Source organism: Silurus meridionalis, chromosome 18 (genome assembly GCF_014805685.1).
Source record: "Silurus meridionalis isolate SWU-2019-XX chromosome 18, ASM1480568v1, whole genome shotgun sequence".
Classification (NCBI taxonomy): Eukaryota; Metazoa; Chordata; class Actinopteri; order Siluriformes; family Siluridae; genus Silurus; species Silurus meridionalis.
Genome location: NC_060901.1, coordinates 27,382,188 through 27,398,568, shown reverse-complemented (window position 1 = coordinate 27,398,568; position 16,381 = coordinate 27,382,188). Strand labels below are relative to the sequence as shown.

Genomic DNA, 16,381 nt, shown 5'->3' with positions numbered 1-16,381 from the left:
ACATGTCCAAACCATCTCAATCTCACCTCCCTCACCTTGTCTCCAAAACGTCCTACATGCGCTGTACCTCTAATAAACTCATTTCTAATCCTGTCCATCGCCGTCACTTTCTTTTGAAAATCTTAATGAGGCAATTAGTAGTAAAATAAATAAATAAATAAATAAACAAACATTACCATTATTCTTTATTATCTCATAAAGGTGAGATAAGGAAATGACACTCTCAACATAAACATATATAATATAAAATATTCACAGTGGAAATAATAATTTATCTACAAACAAACTCCTTATATTTCAATTAAATTTCATTACAAATATTTGAAGGACAAATGCTGCTAGTGGAGAAAACAGGATATTATATTGTGGAGGTTATAATTTAATTTTTGATAAAAGTTTGAATGGTTTATAATATGAATATGTAAAAACATAATTATAAGGAACCGAAAATTATTTTCATGAAAGTACATTGATTAATGAAGAGTCTGTTTGGAATATCTGCAGAGTAATAATTAATTTAATGCACCTCCTAAACCACGGATAAAACAGAGCGTAAATAAATGGATTAATGGTGGAATTCAGATAAACCACCATCATGAGTTTATGAATTATTTCTATTTGTAGTTTAATAACGTCACCTAATAAACTGTAAATAAAATACGGAAGTAAACACGCCAGAAACACGGCCACTAAAACACCGAGGACTTTGGCTGCTTTTCTCTCAGATTTCATGGAGTGGGAGGTGATTTTCTGTGTTTGAGGTCGTGTGTGATTATTAAGCTCTCTGATAGCAGTGGCGTGTTTCTTAGCGATCAGAAAAACCCGACTGTACAATATGATTATGACAGAAAGTGGAAATATAAATGAAACAACAAGATCAATTACAGACCAAACCTCATTCACAGTGAGAAAACACTCTCCAGGACACATTACAGAACCTGTGAAGTTTCCAGTGAAACATATAAGTGTTACTATATAAATCCCCAGTACACACCAGTCTGAAACAATTACAATACAACTGATCCTCACTGATACTCTGTTCATGTAGAAAAATGGATGTGAGAGAGACAAATAGCGATCCACAGAGATCAGAGCGACATTATAGACTGATATGATTGTGAGGAAACTGCCAATAAACCAAAAAAAGGTGCAGAAAATCTTCCCAAAAATCCAGCATGTTTCAATAATCCAGATTAACACCGGCGGCATTACAAAAGCACCGACGAGAAAATCCGACATGGCCAGAGAGAGCACGAGCATGTTGGTCGGAGTGTGAAGCTGCTTGAAGTGAAGAACAGAGATGATGATGAGCAGATTTCCACACACTGTTAGTAGAACCACAGCAGCTGAACACACGTACAGTAAGATATAAACTGCAGGAGATACAGATCTCTCTGGACAGGAGAAATGCTCACAGCGATCCGAGAGATTCAACTCCGTCACATTCATGAACACAGCAGGTTTTATAATAAAACAGTAAACGTAAATCAAAATCACAAATAAACATTTCTTAAGCAGCTCTGGTGATTTATTTAGTTTAGAAATTGATCACACCCCCTAATTTGAATGACAGAATTATTAATATGATGTAATGCTTTGATGGAACAAAAGGGCCTTGAAGGGGTCCTGTCACATGGTTGTCAGACACGAGCAAACACTCTGGGAAAACATGTGGCCATGTGGACTTTAGACATTGGATTTTTTTCGGATTTTTTTCACGTTGCCTTTAATTTTCTGTGGTAAAGTGATTGCTAGGTGGTCCACATGGCTATATATGCATCTTCTCAAAAGTATTAACTAAGATTCTTGATTGTTTCCACTCAGAAATTCAGACAGTGAATTGCTAAATTGACATGAACATGTGTAAGGGCAGAAAATGGCCACAAGGTGGCGGCAGATACCGTGAATTAAAGCTTTGCTAAAGAAATGGAAGAAGTGGCATTTCTGCCAGCAGGGTTTGAAAAGATTTCTGATAGTCAGCAATTTACACCAATTTTAAAGCATTTGGTCCCATCATGATCTAACCGTAGTTCTAGATTTGCTCTCACCTTCACCTTTTGAGGTCTTTGTAATAAACATGTTCTAAAATGTATCAGAATCAGTTTTATTGAACAAGCATGCCTGAGCATATAATAAATTAGGTTTCTAGTTTACACCAAAAAAACAGTGTACATTTAACATACAGGCAGTGCATAATGTAACCATGGTGACATGCAGTTGTCTGCTAAAAAAACTGAGCAGGTTTCAAGCAGTGATGCTGGACCCCTTCTGTGCACACATTTTATTTTGGGTCACATCAAGTCAACATTGCATCCTAACCATGCTGAAGTCCTGAAGTTTGACAGTTTTACTGTTTTTTTTGGAGTGGTAGAAGATAGTCCAGTTTAAAAGGATGTACTTGTTACATGAGCATTTTTCCTGAGAAGCTTTAACACAATGCCTGCAAAATAATTCCACCATCCAAATATTCACCAAGGAAACGCTTACGAAAATCTATTTGGAAGCTATATATTAGTATATTCTCTTATTTTTTGAAAAGTAATTGGCTGTATCTCAATTTGGCCGTACTGAAATTGAAGCAATGTGTTTTTCCATCTTTTATTTATGTTATAAAATGTCACATGCACTTTAAAGTCATGATATTGCTTTATGAACGTTTCTTCACATCTGAAAGCTGTGTATAAAATAATTCATTTAAAAAATTCATAATTTTTTCTCTGAGTGCTCCAAGGTGGCTTGCATCATCTCCCTGTTATTAGCCAAGGCCAGACTGTGGGCCCCCATGGAGTGGGAGCATCAGTCGGCCATCTGGTCATTGAACAATGGCTCCTCCGGGGAGCTGCAGAAGATTTTGACACTTCCTGACCCCAGACCAGGAGAGGTTGAACCGGCTGTGCCCAGTCTGAGTGCTGGACTGTTATGTCCACTGTAAGAGTCCCTGGAGAAAATTGGAACAACTGTTCATCCGCTAAGGCCCTCTGAGGAGAGGCCTTCCTGCTCATTAGCAGACGCTCAGCAGATGGATTATTGATGCTATTGCATCGACTTACGGGTCCTCTGTTGTCCTCGCTCCAGTCGGGGTCAGAGCTCACTCGACCCGGAGTGTGGCAGCCTCTAAGGCTTGGTCCTCTGGAGTGTCTCTCTAAGACCTCTGCGACACTTCGGGGTGGTCCACTTCGCTCACCTTTGCCAGGTTTTATACCCTTGACCACTGTGCCACTCGTGGCACCTCTGTCCTCTGACCTTGTGGTCATTCAGACTAGTTAGGGACTGGTCGGTGTGCTGTTATTGGACTCTCGCTCCCAAATCGTTCCTACGCAGCTCGAGTTCCTGAATGGAAACGTCTCTAGGTTAGGTATGTAACCCTATTTCCCTGAGGGAACAAGACGCTGTGTCTTTAGCCACACCTCCGGCGCCCCGTCAGCACTTATTTCACAGTTACAGAAGCTGAAGCCGTGTTCTCTACAGATGAGCTTTATACTCCCTGGTCATGACGTCACCCCGCCGGAGACAGCCTGTCTTCAATTTTGACTGATTAGACTCATTACTCAGGGCATGGACAACGCAGTCGTGTTCCCAAGGTGTTCCGATGCAGAGTATCGTTCCCTGAGGGAACGATATCGTACCATAAAGACGATATACAGGAAGTATGAAATCTTATATTTTTGTTTCTTGTATGTGTGTAAAGTTCTCAATTTACTTTAAACTATTTTTTATTTCGATTAGTGCACCTTTAAATATGAGAAAATAACAGAAGTACACATTGGCAAGCAAAGAGAAAATTGAATTAATTCAACGCTACTTTGAGGAAGGACATTCATATGCATTGATGTTGGAGATGCTGCAGTATATCATGACAAAGATTAGTTTGTACACTTTTACACATACGTTCCAACTTTCTCCTGCCGCAGACTGTTGTACTTCCTGTATATCTTGAATGTTAACGTGCTTCTGTATTTGTTCATTTGTTTTGGGATTTGTAAATGTGTTTATTAGAAATGCAATTGTAAACACTAAAGCACATAATATTATCACTTGGGTGTATATTTTGTGCAAAATGACACATCCCTGATATCCTCCATACAGAGCATTACTAACTGTGAGGCCTCACAGGGCCTGTTTCTTCCTTTATACATCTCAAGATCTTATAGTTCTAATAGAGTGTCTTTAAAAAAAATTTCCAGCATTGGACCATTGCTTTCAGTGCCATTTTTAATAATAATAATAATAATAATAATAATAATAATAATAATAATAATAATAATGCCTTTTTTTATTGGTATTTACATTTGGACTTTTGTTCCAACAAAACATTACCTCATATTAATGATGCTGCCAGCCAGATTGGGGGCGTGACCAATTATTAAACTATATAAAGCACCAGAGCTGCATTTATTTACATCTTTCTTCATTTATTTATGATTTTTTTCATTTATTTTTTATTTATTATAGAAACATTGTGTTCATGAACGTTACAGAGTTGAACCTTTCTGATGTCTGTGAGCATTTCTCCTGTCCAGAGAGATCTGGATCTTCTGCAGTTTATATCTTTCTGTACATGTGTGGAGCTGCTATGGTTTTTCTAACAATGTGTGGAAATCTGCTCGTCATCATCTCTGTTCTTCACTTCAAGCAGCTTCACACTCCGACCAACATGCTCGTGCTTTCTCTGGCCGTGACGGATTTCTTTGTGGGTGCTTTGGCGATCCCGCCGATGTTAATCTGGATTATTGAAAGATGCTGGATTTTTGGGAGAGGTTACTGCACCATGTTGTGGTTGATTGGTTTTTTCCTCACAAATTTATCAATCTATAATGTCGCTCTGATCGCTGTGGATCGCTATTTTGCTCTCTCATACCCCTTTTTCTACATGAACAGAGTATCAGTAAGATTTACTTGTATCGTTATTATTTCTGACTGGTGTCTACAGGTGGTCTATATCTTAGTATTTATGTATTTCAGTGGAAACTTCACAAATTCTATAATGTGTCCTGGAGAGTGTTTTCTTTTACTAAATGAGGTTTGGGCTGTAGTTGATCTTGTAATGACATTTATATTTCCACTTTCTGTCATAATCATATTGTACAGTCTGGTGTTTATGACCGTTAAGAAACACGCCACTGCTATCAGAGAGCTTAATAATCACACACGACCTCAAACACAGAAAATCACCTCCCACTCCATGAAATCTGAGAGAAAAGCAGCCAAAGTCCTCAGCATTTTAGTGTCCGTGTTTCTGGCGTGTTTACTTCCGTATTTTATTTACAGTTTATTAGGTGACGTTATTGAAATACATGCAGAAACATTTCACAAAATCATGATTTTCATGTGTCTGAATTCCACCATTAATCCTATTATTTACGCTCTGTTTTATCCGTGGTTTAGGAGGTGCGTTAAATTAGTTATAACTCTGCAAATATTCCAAACAGATTCTGAACTGATGAATGTTCTTGCATGAAATGCCTTTTTATCTCTTTAATATTTCTTTTATTCATCATTTAAACTTCAAACACAAAACCGAATTTCATTCCCGACAATATACTGTTTTATCCAGTAACAATATTTCCATGATTAATAATCGATTGAATTCAAATCTTACTAGTTTTATTATATAGATGATTGTACCTGATTATGATTGTAAATTGTAATTTTACTTGTAAAACTCCGCATCCCCCCGACCTTCCATGCATCCCATCTCACGCCCGCAAAGCCTGCTTCTTTTTCTCCTTCTCTTTTGTTCATAATTAAAAGACGTTTTATTAAATCTCTCTTCTGTGTTCTGCATTTGGGTTCAGATGGTCAGTGCCTGACATAATCAGGTTATTTGGCAACAGGTCAGTAACAACTAGGTATTAAAAAAAGACAGCGTTAGAGATGGGCAGAGGTTTACCAATCTAGAATAAACTGCACCTTCATATTTTGGAAATATTTTAAGGAGTGGAGACTGCATTTATTTCTCAACATACTATCCTGCTACATTTACACACTAATACCAGCATTTAATGAAAACCTGGAAAGAATCTGCATAGAAAGATTTGTCAATATGCCTGAGCCATCCTAGCTAGATTATATTAAGTTTGTAATCTGGCGTACCAGTGCACATTTATTCATTGCTAGAGACTCAAAGGACTTTTGTACGTTGCTCTGGATAAGTCTGCTAAATGCCGTAAATGTAAATGTAAATGTAATCCTAGGAAAGGCCTACTTGACTTGATTTAGATATAGTTAGCCTAACGGGGAGAGGGCCCATCTAGCTTGATATCAGCGCTGTCCATGAGGAAATTTAGTTGGTCACTAGAAAAATAAAGCGTGCCGATCTACGAGTGGGGGTCGGCGGACGTCACACAGAAAAAGACGTCTTGAACCGCAAAACTGTGGGTGAGCCCCGGTGTAAGTACTGATTAAGTATAATGGGAGGCCTCCATGTCAGCCTCAGGTTGAAGCTCACCATTGTAGACTGAAATGTCAGCTGTAGCAGTAAGCTTGATTGTTAAGTTCCAAGGGTGAGCTTGGTAGTGGAGGTTATCAAGTTAACCTCAGGCTAGAACTTGTATGTTAACCTTGGATTTGAGCTCTTCATGGCCTTTCCACTTAAAAAAATGGGAATGGCCATGCGGGCTCATCAGTCAAGCTAATCTCTCAAGCTCAAAAGATCTCACTATCACACTTATGCTACTCTTAAAGAAAAACATTTAGCAAGCAGGTCAACAAATCCAATGATATGGCTAGTGTCTTTAGTTCCTGTCTGAATCAGGAGTTCCACCTATTTGTGAGTGTTCCCATGGATCTCAAATGCATTGACAGTTAGTTTGAGTTAGTTGGAGTTTAGTTAGATACAAAGAATGAACAACCACCTCAGCCTTGTAGGAGATTATGTCCCAGGTACTTGGGGCCTTTCACCAGGCAGAGACAAATCAACCAGGTGACATACCGTCTAAAGCTCTCACAGCATTGGTGTCATCTGGGACCTCTTACCACAAAGGTACACCAAAAACCTTGCCAGGCCCTCTTAACAATGACATACTGCCTGCATACCTGGCAATAAAAAATAATCTGTTCATAATGTGAGGGGGGTATAGCTCTGAGGGTCATGGTCAACAACCAATATTGGATGCCTGTGATCTTTGGCCCTCGAGCACCTGTGCATTTAAAACTGCATGTGCTCAGAAACATCTTTAGAAATCATTGTCAGTTTGCGGTGCTATACACAAATTTATCTTACAAACAAACATGACAAACAGTCATCTGGGCCAAAAATCTGGTTTAAAATGGACTGAGGCAAAGTAGAGAACTGTTCTGTGGTCAGACAAATCAACATTTGAATTCATTTTAGAAATGATGCACACCGTGTATAAAAGAGGACTGAAGAGGAGTGGGATCATTTGGCTTGTTATCAGTACTCCATTCAAACGTCTGCATCTCTGATGATCCATATTATAACAACCACCTTCATCCACCTCAGTAGCTTAAGTTTTGTTAGGGCATGATAAAAATCTAACATCACCTTAACTGTTCAATTTTGTAGAGCTGCTTTGAGACAATGTCTGTCGTGAAAAGCGCAATAGAAATAAACTTGACTTGACTTGACTCTGATGGGATGTGCCTATGGTATGAGCATGATACACACCAGATTATTCTGTCAGTGGTGTGATTATTCCAGGATTATTCCGGGTTGAGTGAGGACTGGATAGAAGGACCCAAATGTAGGATGCTACAGAAGTAAGGTGAAAACAGGTTTTGATATGAAAAGTAGAGCAAAGGGGCAAAGGCAAAAAACACAGTCCAAAAACAGTCCGGGGTCAAGGCACATGCAAACAGGGTGATACAGGCAAAGCAGAAACAAAAAAACAATAAACAGTCCAGAGTTCAAACCAGGTAACTAGGGAGGCAGAGCAGACCAGGGGTCAGGAACAGGAGCAGGAGCAGGAGTAGGAACGTATGATAATCTAGCCCCCAGATAAAGTCTTGGTTGTCCTTAAATACTGGGAGGCGGGGAAAAAACATTCCACTTTTACTGATCAATGGTATCTGGCTACTCTACCATATAGGCCTGATTGGTGGCGTGCTGCAGAGATGGTTCGTCTTCTGGAAGGTTGCTGAAGCTCTTTCGGCGTGACCATCAGGTTCTTGGTCACCTTCCTGACTAAGGCCCTTCTTCCCTGTTAACTCAGTTTGGTTGTGCGGCTCTGCTCTAGGAAGAGTCCTGGTGGTTCCAAACTTCTTCCATTTACGGATTATTGAGGTCACTGTGCTCATTGTAACCTTCAATGCTGCAGAAATATTTCTGTCCCCTTTCCCATATCTTTGTCTCGATACAATCCTGTTTCGGAGGTCTACAGACAATTCCTTGTCTTCATGGATTGGTTTGTGCTCTGACATGCACTGTAACTGTGGGGCCTTCTACAGACAGGTGTGTGCCTTTCCAAATCATGTCTAATCAATGAATGAATTAGCAAGGCTAGATTCTGAAAAAGAGAAGGTAAGCGCGGCAGGGATGCAGGAAGTGTGGCTTAGACTCATCCCCTTAGAGAACCCCTTAGTCTTGTTCTTTTAGGGAACTGGGGTTACATACATAACCTAGAGACGTTCCCTTTTTGGGAACTTCAAGCTGCAACGCAATGTTTTGGGAACAAGTGTCCAATCGCGGCACACTGACCAGACTCTGCCAAGTGTGTGTGAGCACAACCAGAACGTAGGACAGAGGAGCCGGAAATGGCTCTAAGGTCGAGGTCGTAAAACCTGACGAAGGGCAGCGTGGTGGACCAGTCCGCAGTGTTGCAGATGTCCTGGGTTGAAGTGAGACTTGACTCCGAACGGAGTGGGGAGACCAGAGGACTCGTAAGATGATGCATCCACAATCTACCTTTTGGCTGCAGCTGTGCCCTGAATTATACTGGCAGGGCTAGTAGCCTGGCTTTCTGGTGGTGCTGAGGAGAGACAGGCACAGTACAACGTGGTGCACACCGCCCTCCTAGATCGTCGCTGGTCTACAACAATTGTAAACACTAAAACACAATATTATCACTTGGCTGTATATTTTGTGCAAAATGCCACATCCCTGATATCCTCCATACAGAATGTAAAACGTTACTAACTGTGAGGCCTCACAGGGCCTGTTTCTTCCTTTATACATCTCAAGATCTTATAGTTCTAATAAAGTGTCTATTTTTTTAAATAAAGTAAAACATTTTTCTACTTTGGACCATTGTTTCCAGGGGCATTTCTAATAATAATAATGAACTGATTATATATCAGTCATAAAACTGCTCTTTTAAATTGGTATTTACATTTGGACTTTTGTTCCAACAAAACATTACCTCATATTAATGATGCTGCCAGCCAGATTAGGGGGCGTGACCAATTATTAAACTATATAAAGCACCACAGCTGCTTGAGAAACATTTATTTAGGTCTTTCGTCATTTATTTATGTTTTTTTATTTTTTTTCTATTCATTATAGAAACATCGTGTTCATGAATGTGACCGAGTTGAACCTTTCTGATGTCTGTAAGCATTTCTCCTGTCCAGAGAGATCTGGATCTCCTGCAGATTATATCTTACTGTACGTGTGTTCAGCTGCTGTGGTTCTTCTAACAATGTTTGGAAATCTGCTCGTCATCATCTCTGTTCTTCACTTCAAGCAGCTTCACACACCAACCAACATGCTCGTGCTCTCACTGGCCGTGACGGATTTCTTTGTGGGTGCTTTGGCGATGCCGCCGATGTTAATCTGGATTATTGAAAGATGCTGGATTTTTGGGAGAGGTTACTGCACCATGTTGTGGTTGATTGGTTTTTTCCTCACAAATTTATCAATCTATAATGTCGCTCTGATCGCTGTGGATCGCTATTTTGCTCTCTCATACCCCTTTTTCTACATGAACAGAGTATCAGTGAGATTTACTTGTATCGTTATTATTTCTGACTGGTGTCTACAGGTGGTCTATATCTTAGTATTTATGTATTTCAGTGGAAACTTCACAAATTCTATAATGTGTCCTGGAGAGTGTTTTCTTTTACTAAATGAGGTTTGGGCTGTAATTGATCTTGTATTAACATTTATATTTCCACTTTCTGCCATAATCATATTGTACACTCGAGTGTTTATGATTGTAAAGAAACACGCCACTGCTATCAGAGAGCTTAATAATCACACACGACCTCAAACACAGAAAATCACCTCCCACTCCATGAAATCTGAGAGAAAAGCAGCCAAAGTCCTCAGCATTTTAGTGGTTGTGTTTCTGGCGTGTTTACTTCCGTATTTCATTTACAGTTTATTAGGTGGCGTTATTGAAATACAGGAAGAAATATTTCACAAACTCATGATTGTGATTTCTGTGAATTCCACCATTAATCCTATTATTTACGCTCTGTTTTACCCGTGGTTTAGGAAGTGCGTTAAATTAATTATAACTCTGCAAATATTCCAAACAGACTCTGAATTGATGAATGTTCTTGCATGAAATGCCTTTTTATCTATTTATGAAACCAAATTTCATCCCCGACAATATACTCTTTTATCCAGTAACAATATTTCCATGATTTATAATCAATTAAATTCAAATCTTACTAGTTTTATTATGTAGATGATTGTACCTTTATACTGATTATGATTGTAAATTGTAATTTTCCTTGTTCAAATGTAACAGATACTTTCATGAAATAAAAAGCGGTGGTCATTTGTTTAATTATTTTACTGCATATTGCCTCAAATGCAATGGCGTTTTATCTACTGATGAAAATCAACAGCATTGTACAGTGTTGTGAGTAAAATGATGTATTTTAAAGGGTAGATGAGCAGCTTTAAAGAGGTTTATTCGAAACAACCTAAAGCATAGTCATGTAAAGCTTTGTTTAGTGAACAACAGTGAAACCAAGAGTGTATAAATTGTGAGCAGAAGGTCGACTGTTGTGATTAACACTTTTTATTTTGATTATATCAATGTGTCGTTCAATATGACATTATATTTCCCATAAAATGGCACATTCCAGCAGTTAAAACATTTAATATTTTTCTGTTTTTTAGGAATAAAATATTGTTTTATGAGACTTTTCAAATCAGTGCATTCTGTTTTTAATGTACATTTTACACAGTGTCCCAAATTATTTCTAACATAAAATCAACATTTCAACAAAACTGAAATTAGGGATAAACACATTGATTAAAGCAAAATCAGTTCAATCATTATTTAATATATATATATATATATATATATATATATATATATATATATATATATATATATATATATATATATGGTAAATCAGAGTATAAATAAATGTATTAATGATGAAAATAAGATACAGTGCATCTGGAAGGTTTTCACAGTGTTTCACATTTTCCACACTTTATGTTACAGCTTTATTAAAGGATTAAATTCATTCTTTTCCTCGGAATTCTTCAAACAAAACCCCATAATGACAACAGGAAATAAGTTTGTTTGAAATCTTTGCAAATGTATTTAAAATAAAAAATCACATGTACACTAGTATTCACAGCCTTTGCTCAATTTTCTTAACGACGTTCCTTTGGCACCAATTACAAGTCAAGTCAAGAAGCTTTTATTGTCATTTGAACCATATATATGTGACTCAGTACACAGTGAAATGAAACAACGTTCCTCCAAAACCCTGGTGCTATATAAACAACATGAAGCTACATAACAGAGAACAGAGAGTTAAGGACTGTAAGTGTCCTCGCCACATAAAGTGCATCGTGTGCAACCTGGTGCAAACAGTGCAAGACAACACAAGACAGTGCGAGACAATACAGGACAGTGCAAGACAACACAAGACAGTGTAAGACAAATACACAAAACACAAAATAGCACCACCAGTGAACTTGTTGGGGGTGGGAGGGGGGTTTGTTATAAATGAACTTTCCTTAGGGGATGAGCTTTCCTTAGCCTTCTCAGGAAGTACAGATGCTGCTGGGCTTTCTTGGTGATGAAGCTGGTGTTGAGTGAACAGGTGAGGTTATCCACCAAATAAACACCAAGGAATTTCACCACAGAGGATCCATCGATGTTCAGTGGAGAATGGTCGCTCTGTGCCCTTCTAAAGTCAACAACCATCTCTTTCGTTTTGTCGTCGTTCAGATACAGATTGTTTGCTCCACACCAGGCTGTTAACCATTGCATCTCCTCTCTGTATGCTGACTCATCGTTCTTGCTGATGAGACCCACCACGGTCGTGTCATCGGCAAACTTAATCATGTGATTCGAGCTGTGCATTGCTACACAGTCGTAAGTCAGCAGAGTGAACAGCAGTGGCCTGAGCACACAGCCCTGAGGGGGGCCCCGGTGCTCAGTGTGGCGGTGCTGGAGATTTTCTATCCAGACTGACTGAGGTCTCCCAGTCAGGAAGTCCAGGATCCAGATGCAAAGGGAGATGTTCAGGCCCAGTAGGCTCAACTTCTCGGTCAAATGATGAGGGATGATGGTGTTGAATGCTGAGCTGAAGTATATGAACAGCATTCGTGCATATGAGTCCTTGTTGTATAGGTGGCAGAACAGTCTTTTTGAGTTTGATGATACAAACTTGACAACTATTTTTCAGCAGTTTCTCCCATTATTTTTTGCAGAACCTTTTAAACTCCATCAGGTTGAATGGGTAGCTTTGCTGCACAGCCATTTCTCAAATCTCTTCAGAGATGTTCATTCAGCTTCAAGTCTGGGCTCTGGCTGGGCCACTCAAGGAAATTCACAGAGTCATCCCATAGTCACCACTTTGTTATCTTGGCTGTGTGAATCGCTGCATTCATCTTTCCCTCAATCCTGACTAATCTCCCAGTTCCTGCTGCTAAGAAACATCCCCACAGCATGATGCCTCACTGTTGGGATGGTATTGGCAAGGTGATGAGTGGTGCCTGGTCTCCTCCAGACATTAAGCTTGGCATTCAGACCAAAGAGTTCCATCTTTATTTCTCATGGTCTGAGAGTCCTTCAGGTGACTTTTGGCAAACTCCAGGTGGGCTGTCATGTGACTTTTACTGAGGAGTTCTGTCTGGACACTCTACCATACAGGCCTGATTGGTGGAGTGCTGCAGAGATGGTTGTTCTTCTGGAAGGTCGAGAGACAGTTCCTTAAACTTCATTGCTTTGTTTGTGCTCTGACATGCACTGTAACTGTGGGACCTTCTATAGACAGATGTGTGTCTTTATAAATCATGTCCAAATCAACTGTATTTACTACAGGTGGACTCCAATCAAGTTGTAGAAACATCTCAAGGATGAAAAACAGAATGCACATGAGCTCAATTTTGAATTTTATGTTTGAAGGCTGTTGTATATGTGATTTATTTTATTTTTAATACATTTGCAAAGAATTCAAACAAACGTCTTTCATGTTGTCATTATCGGGTTTTGTTTGTAGAATTCTGAGGATAATAATGAATTGAACCCATTTTGGAATAAAACTGTAACATAAAAAATGTGGAAAAACTGAAGCTCTGTGAAAACTTTATAGATGCACTATAAAGCACCATCACATGTTTTTGCATGTTAGAAAACACACCAAAAAATCTCGTACTAAAATGCTGAGGTCTCAGATTTCATTGCTTGATTATCTGTGCGTGAGGCCGTATGCGATTATTGAGCTGATTATAATCTTATTGAGTCTGATAGCAGTGGCATGTTACTTAGCAACCACAAAAAAAACTAGAGTATACAATATGATTATGGGATCAGTGGAATCTCAGGAGCATTAAGGTACCTCAACTAGCTTGACAGCTAGACTAGATAGAACAGCATAACTTAAAGGAAGAGCAAAAAGGTAACTCAGAAATGATGAATGATTTGTGACTTTTGGATTTCTTTTGCTCACCAGGCACTGAAGGCACCTGAGGACGGAGAAGTGGTCTACATACATTTCATTGCCTCTGTAGATGTTTTAGGTAAAATGCCCATCATTCTATACTGTAGAATGACAAGCCCATCATATCCCTAAATATATAAATATAATTATATATTTAATTCTGTTCTTTCATTAGGTTGCCTGGGTGATGTTTCCTGGTTGGAATAGACCTTTTGATTAAATTCAGTCTTGTAGAACGATATTCAACAAACATTCAGGTCGATCCTAAAGATTTAGTCTCAGATACTCGCATTTGTACTTTACCATTAACCAATTATTTAAATTATCTAAACACCATATATGATCAATCACATGTCACACATCAGTTTCCTCACAAACTGCATCTTTAACCTTTATAACTTCCAATCATGATCGATATTCACACTTTAATGATCCTGAAACTTTTCTCCACAGCTATATTGTTCTTAAGCTCGAAGTATGCAGGGTTGTATTTAATGGTATCCATCACAAAATGAACTCCAGGTTACACTTGGCTGCTAGAGCTTTGACTCGCAGTAGATCCTCGACTCACATTTCAAACAAAATTGCAAACTCCCTTTAAAATACAGCATTCTCCAAGCAAACTTTACTTTTAAAGATAAAATGAGAAGTACTATTGCTTTTAAAATCATATGTAGTAAAACAAACAAACAACAACAAAAAATTTAATAAAATCAAGTATTGCTTCATTATTTCAAGAAGGTGTTTATTACTCTTTCACCAAGAAATTCTCATTTCAGCATTAATGATAATCACTATAGAATTACACAATAAAAATTTTTGGGATCGATTATATAAACAAAACAAATCCCATCGCCTATGTGATAAAACTAGTTTGATTTGAACTCTTGCTACTGGATAACAATATTTTAGATTTTAGGGGTTGAAATTGTGCTTGTGATAGAAGTTTAAATGTATATATAAATATAATAGAAATATTCAGACATCATAAGGAGTAGAAAATCATTTCTTTAAAGAACATTGATTAAAGCAGAATCTATCTGGAATATATGCAGAGTTATAATGAATTTAATGCACCTCCTAAACCACGGATAAAACAGAGCGTAAATAAATGGATTAATGGTGGAATTGAGGGATCCGACAATCATGAGATTCTGAATAGTTTCTATTTGAATTTCAACGATGCCACCTAATAAACTGTAAATATAATAAGGAAGTAAACACATTAGAAACACAGCCACTAAAATCCCGAGGACTTTGGCTGCTTTTCTCTCAGATTTCATGGAGTGGGAGGTGATTTTCTGTGTTTGAGGTCGTGTGTGATTATTAAGCTCTCTGATAGCAGTGGCGTGTTTCTTAGCGATCAGAAAAACCCGACTGTACAATATGATTATGACAGAAAGTGGAAATGTTAAGGATAAAACAAGATTAATTGCAGACAAAACCTCCTTCAGAAACAGAAAACATTGTCCAGGGCACAATAAAGAACTTGTGAAGTTTCCATTGAAATATGAGAAAGCCACAATGTAGGTCACCACTACACACCAGTCTAAACCAATTACAATACAACTGATCCTCACTGATACTCTGTTCATGTAGAAAAAGGGGTGTGAAAGAGCCAAATAGCGATCCACAGCAATCAGAGCAACATTATAGATTGATATAATTGTTAGGAAACTGCCAATAAACCAAAAAATGGTGCAGAAAATCTTCCCAAAAATCCAACACGTTTCAATCATCCAGATGAACATCGGCGGCATCACTAAAGCACCGACAAAGAAATCCGTCACAGCCAGAGAGAGCACGAGCATGTTGGTCGGAGTGTGAAGCTGCTTGAAGTGAAGAACAGAGATGATGACGAGCAGATTTCCACACACTGTTAGAAGAACCACAGCAGCTGAACACACGTACAGTAAGATATAAACTGCAGGAGATACAGATCTCTCTGGACAGGAGAAATGCTCACAGATAGAGAGATTCAAGTCTGTCACAGTCATGAAATCATCAGGTTTATAGTAAAACAGTAAATGTAAAAAGTATCAAGTAAATGTTTCTCAAGCAGCTCTGGTGCTTTATATAGTTTAGAAATTGATCACGCCCCCTAATTTGAATAACTGCATAATTAATATGATGTAATTCCTTGTTGGAACAGAAGGACTGTTCTGTCTCATGAATGGCATGAATGTATGCTAAAAAAAAGGTCAAACATAGAAGTATAGAAGGATTAATACATCTGTCACATGGTTATCAGATACGAGTAAACACTCTGATCATGTGGATTCGAGTTTTTTTTACATTCTTTTAGCACTTTAGTAATTTAATTATAACGGCCTACTGTTTGTATGAGCTTATTGTGTAAACCATAAAAGCATTGCTAGAGTATGCTGTTGGATGGATGAAGGGAGAAACACATCTTCTGAGGCCCCACAGTCAGTCATTTCAAATTTCCGGCCTGGAGGTCAACAAAGATGTAACATTTAAAGATTTATAGCTAAACAATAATTTTCCCCTCATACCCATACAATATCTAAGCCAATAAATATGTTATTTCCAGTATCAAGTG

At 38.4% G+C, this 16,381-nt stretch overlaps 4 protein-coding genes across 4 annotated transcripts; 2 read left to right on the top strand and 2 right to left on the bottom strand.

Moving 5' to 3' along the window:
* Nucleotides 1–456: 456 nt before the first annotated feature.
* On the bottom strand, nucleotides 457–1,449 carry LOC124401578 (trace amine-associated receptor 13c-like). Its single transcript, XM_046873973.1, has one exon. The coding sequence runs from the start codon at nucleotides 1,447–1,449 to the stop codon at nucleotides 457–459; it is 993 nt and encodes a 330-aa protein (XP_046729929.1).
* A 3,016-nt stretch (nucleotides 1,450–4,465) lies between these two features.
* LOC124401735 (trace amine-associated receptor 13c-like) lies at nucleotides 4,466–5,458 on the top strand. The gene has a single exon (XM_046874161.1). The coding sequence runs from the start codon at nucleotides 4,466–4,468 to the stop codon at nucleotides 5,456–5,458; it is 993 nt and encodes a 330-aa protein (XP_046730117.1).
* A 4,015-nt stretch (nucleotides 5,459–9,473) lies between these two features.
* LOC124401734 (trace amine-associated receptor 13c-like) lies at nucleotides 9,474–10,466 on the top strand. The gene has a single exon (XM_046874160.1). It carries the CDS (start codon nucleotides 9,474–9,476, stop codon nucleotides 10,464–10,466), a length of 993 nt encoding a protein of 330 aa, XP_046730116.1.
* A 4,362-nt stretch (nucleotides 10,467–14,828) lies between these two features.
* LOC124401733 (trace amine-associated receptor 13c-like) lies at nucleotides 14,829–15,815 on the bottom strand. Its single transcript, XM_046874159.1, has one exon. It carries the CDS (start codon nucleotides 15,813–15,815, stop codon nucleotides 14,829–14,831), a length of 987 nt encoding a protein of 328 aa, XP_046730115.1.
* Between the last annotated feature and the right edge of the window lie 566 nt (nucleotides 15,816–16,381).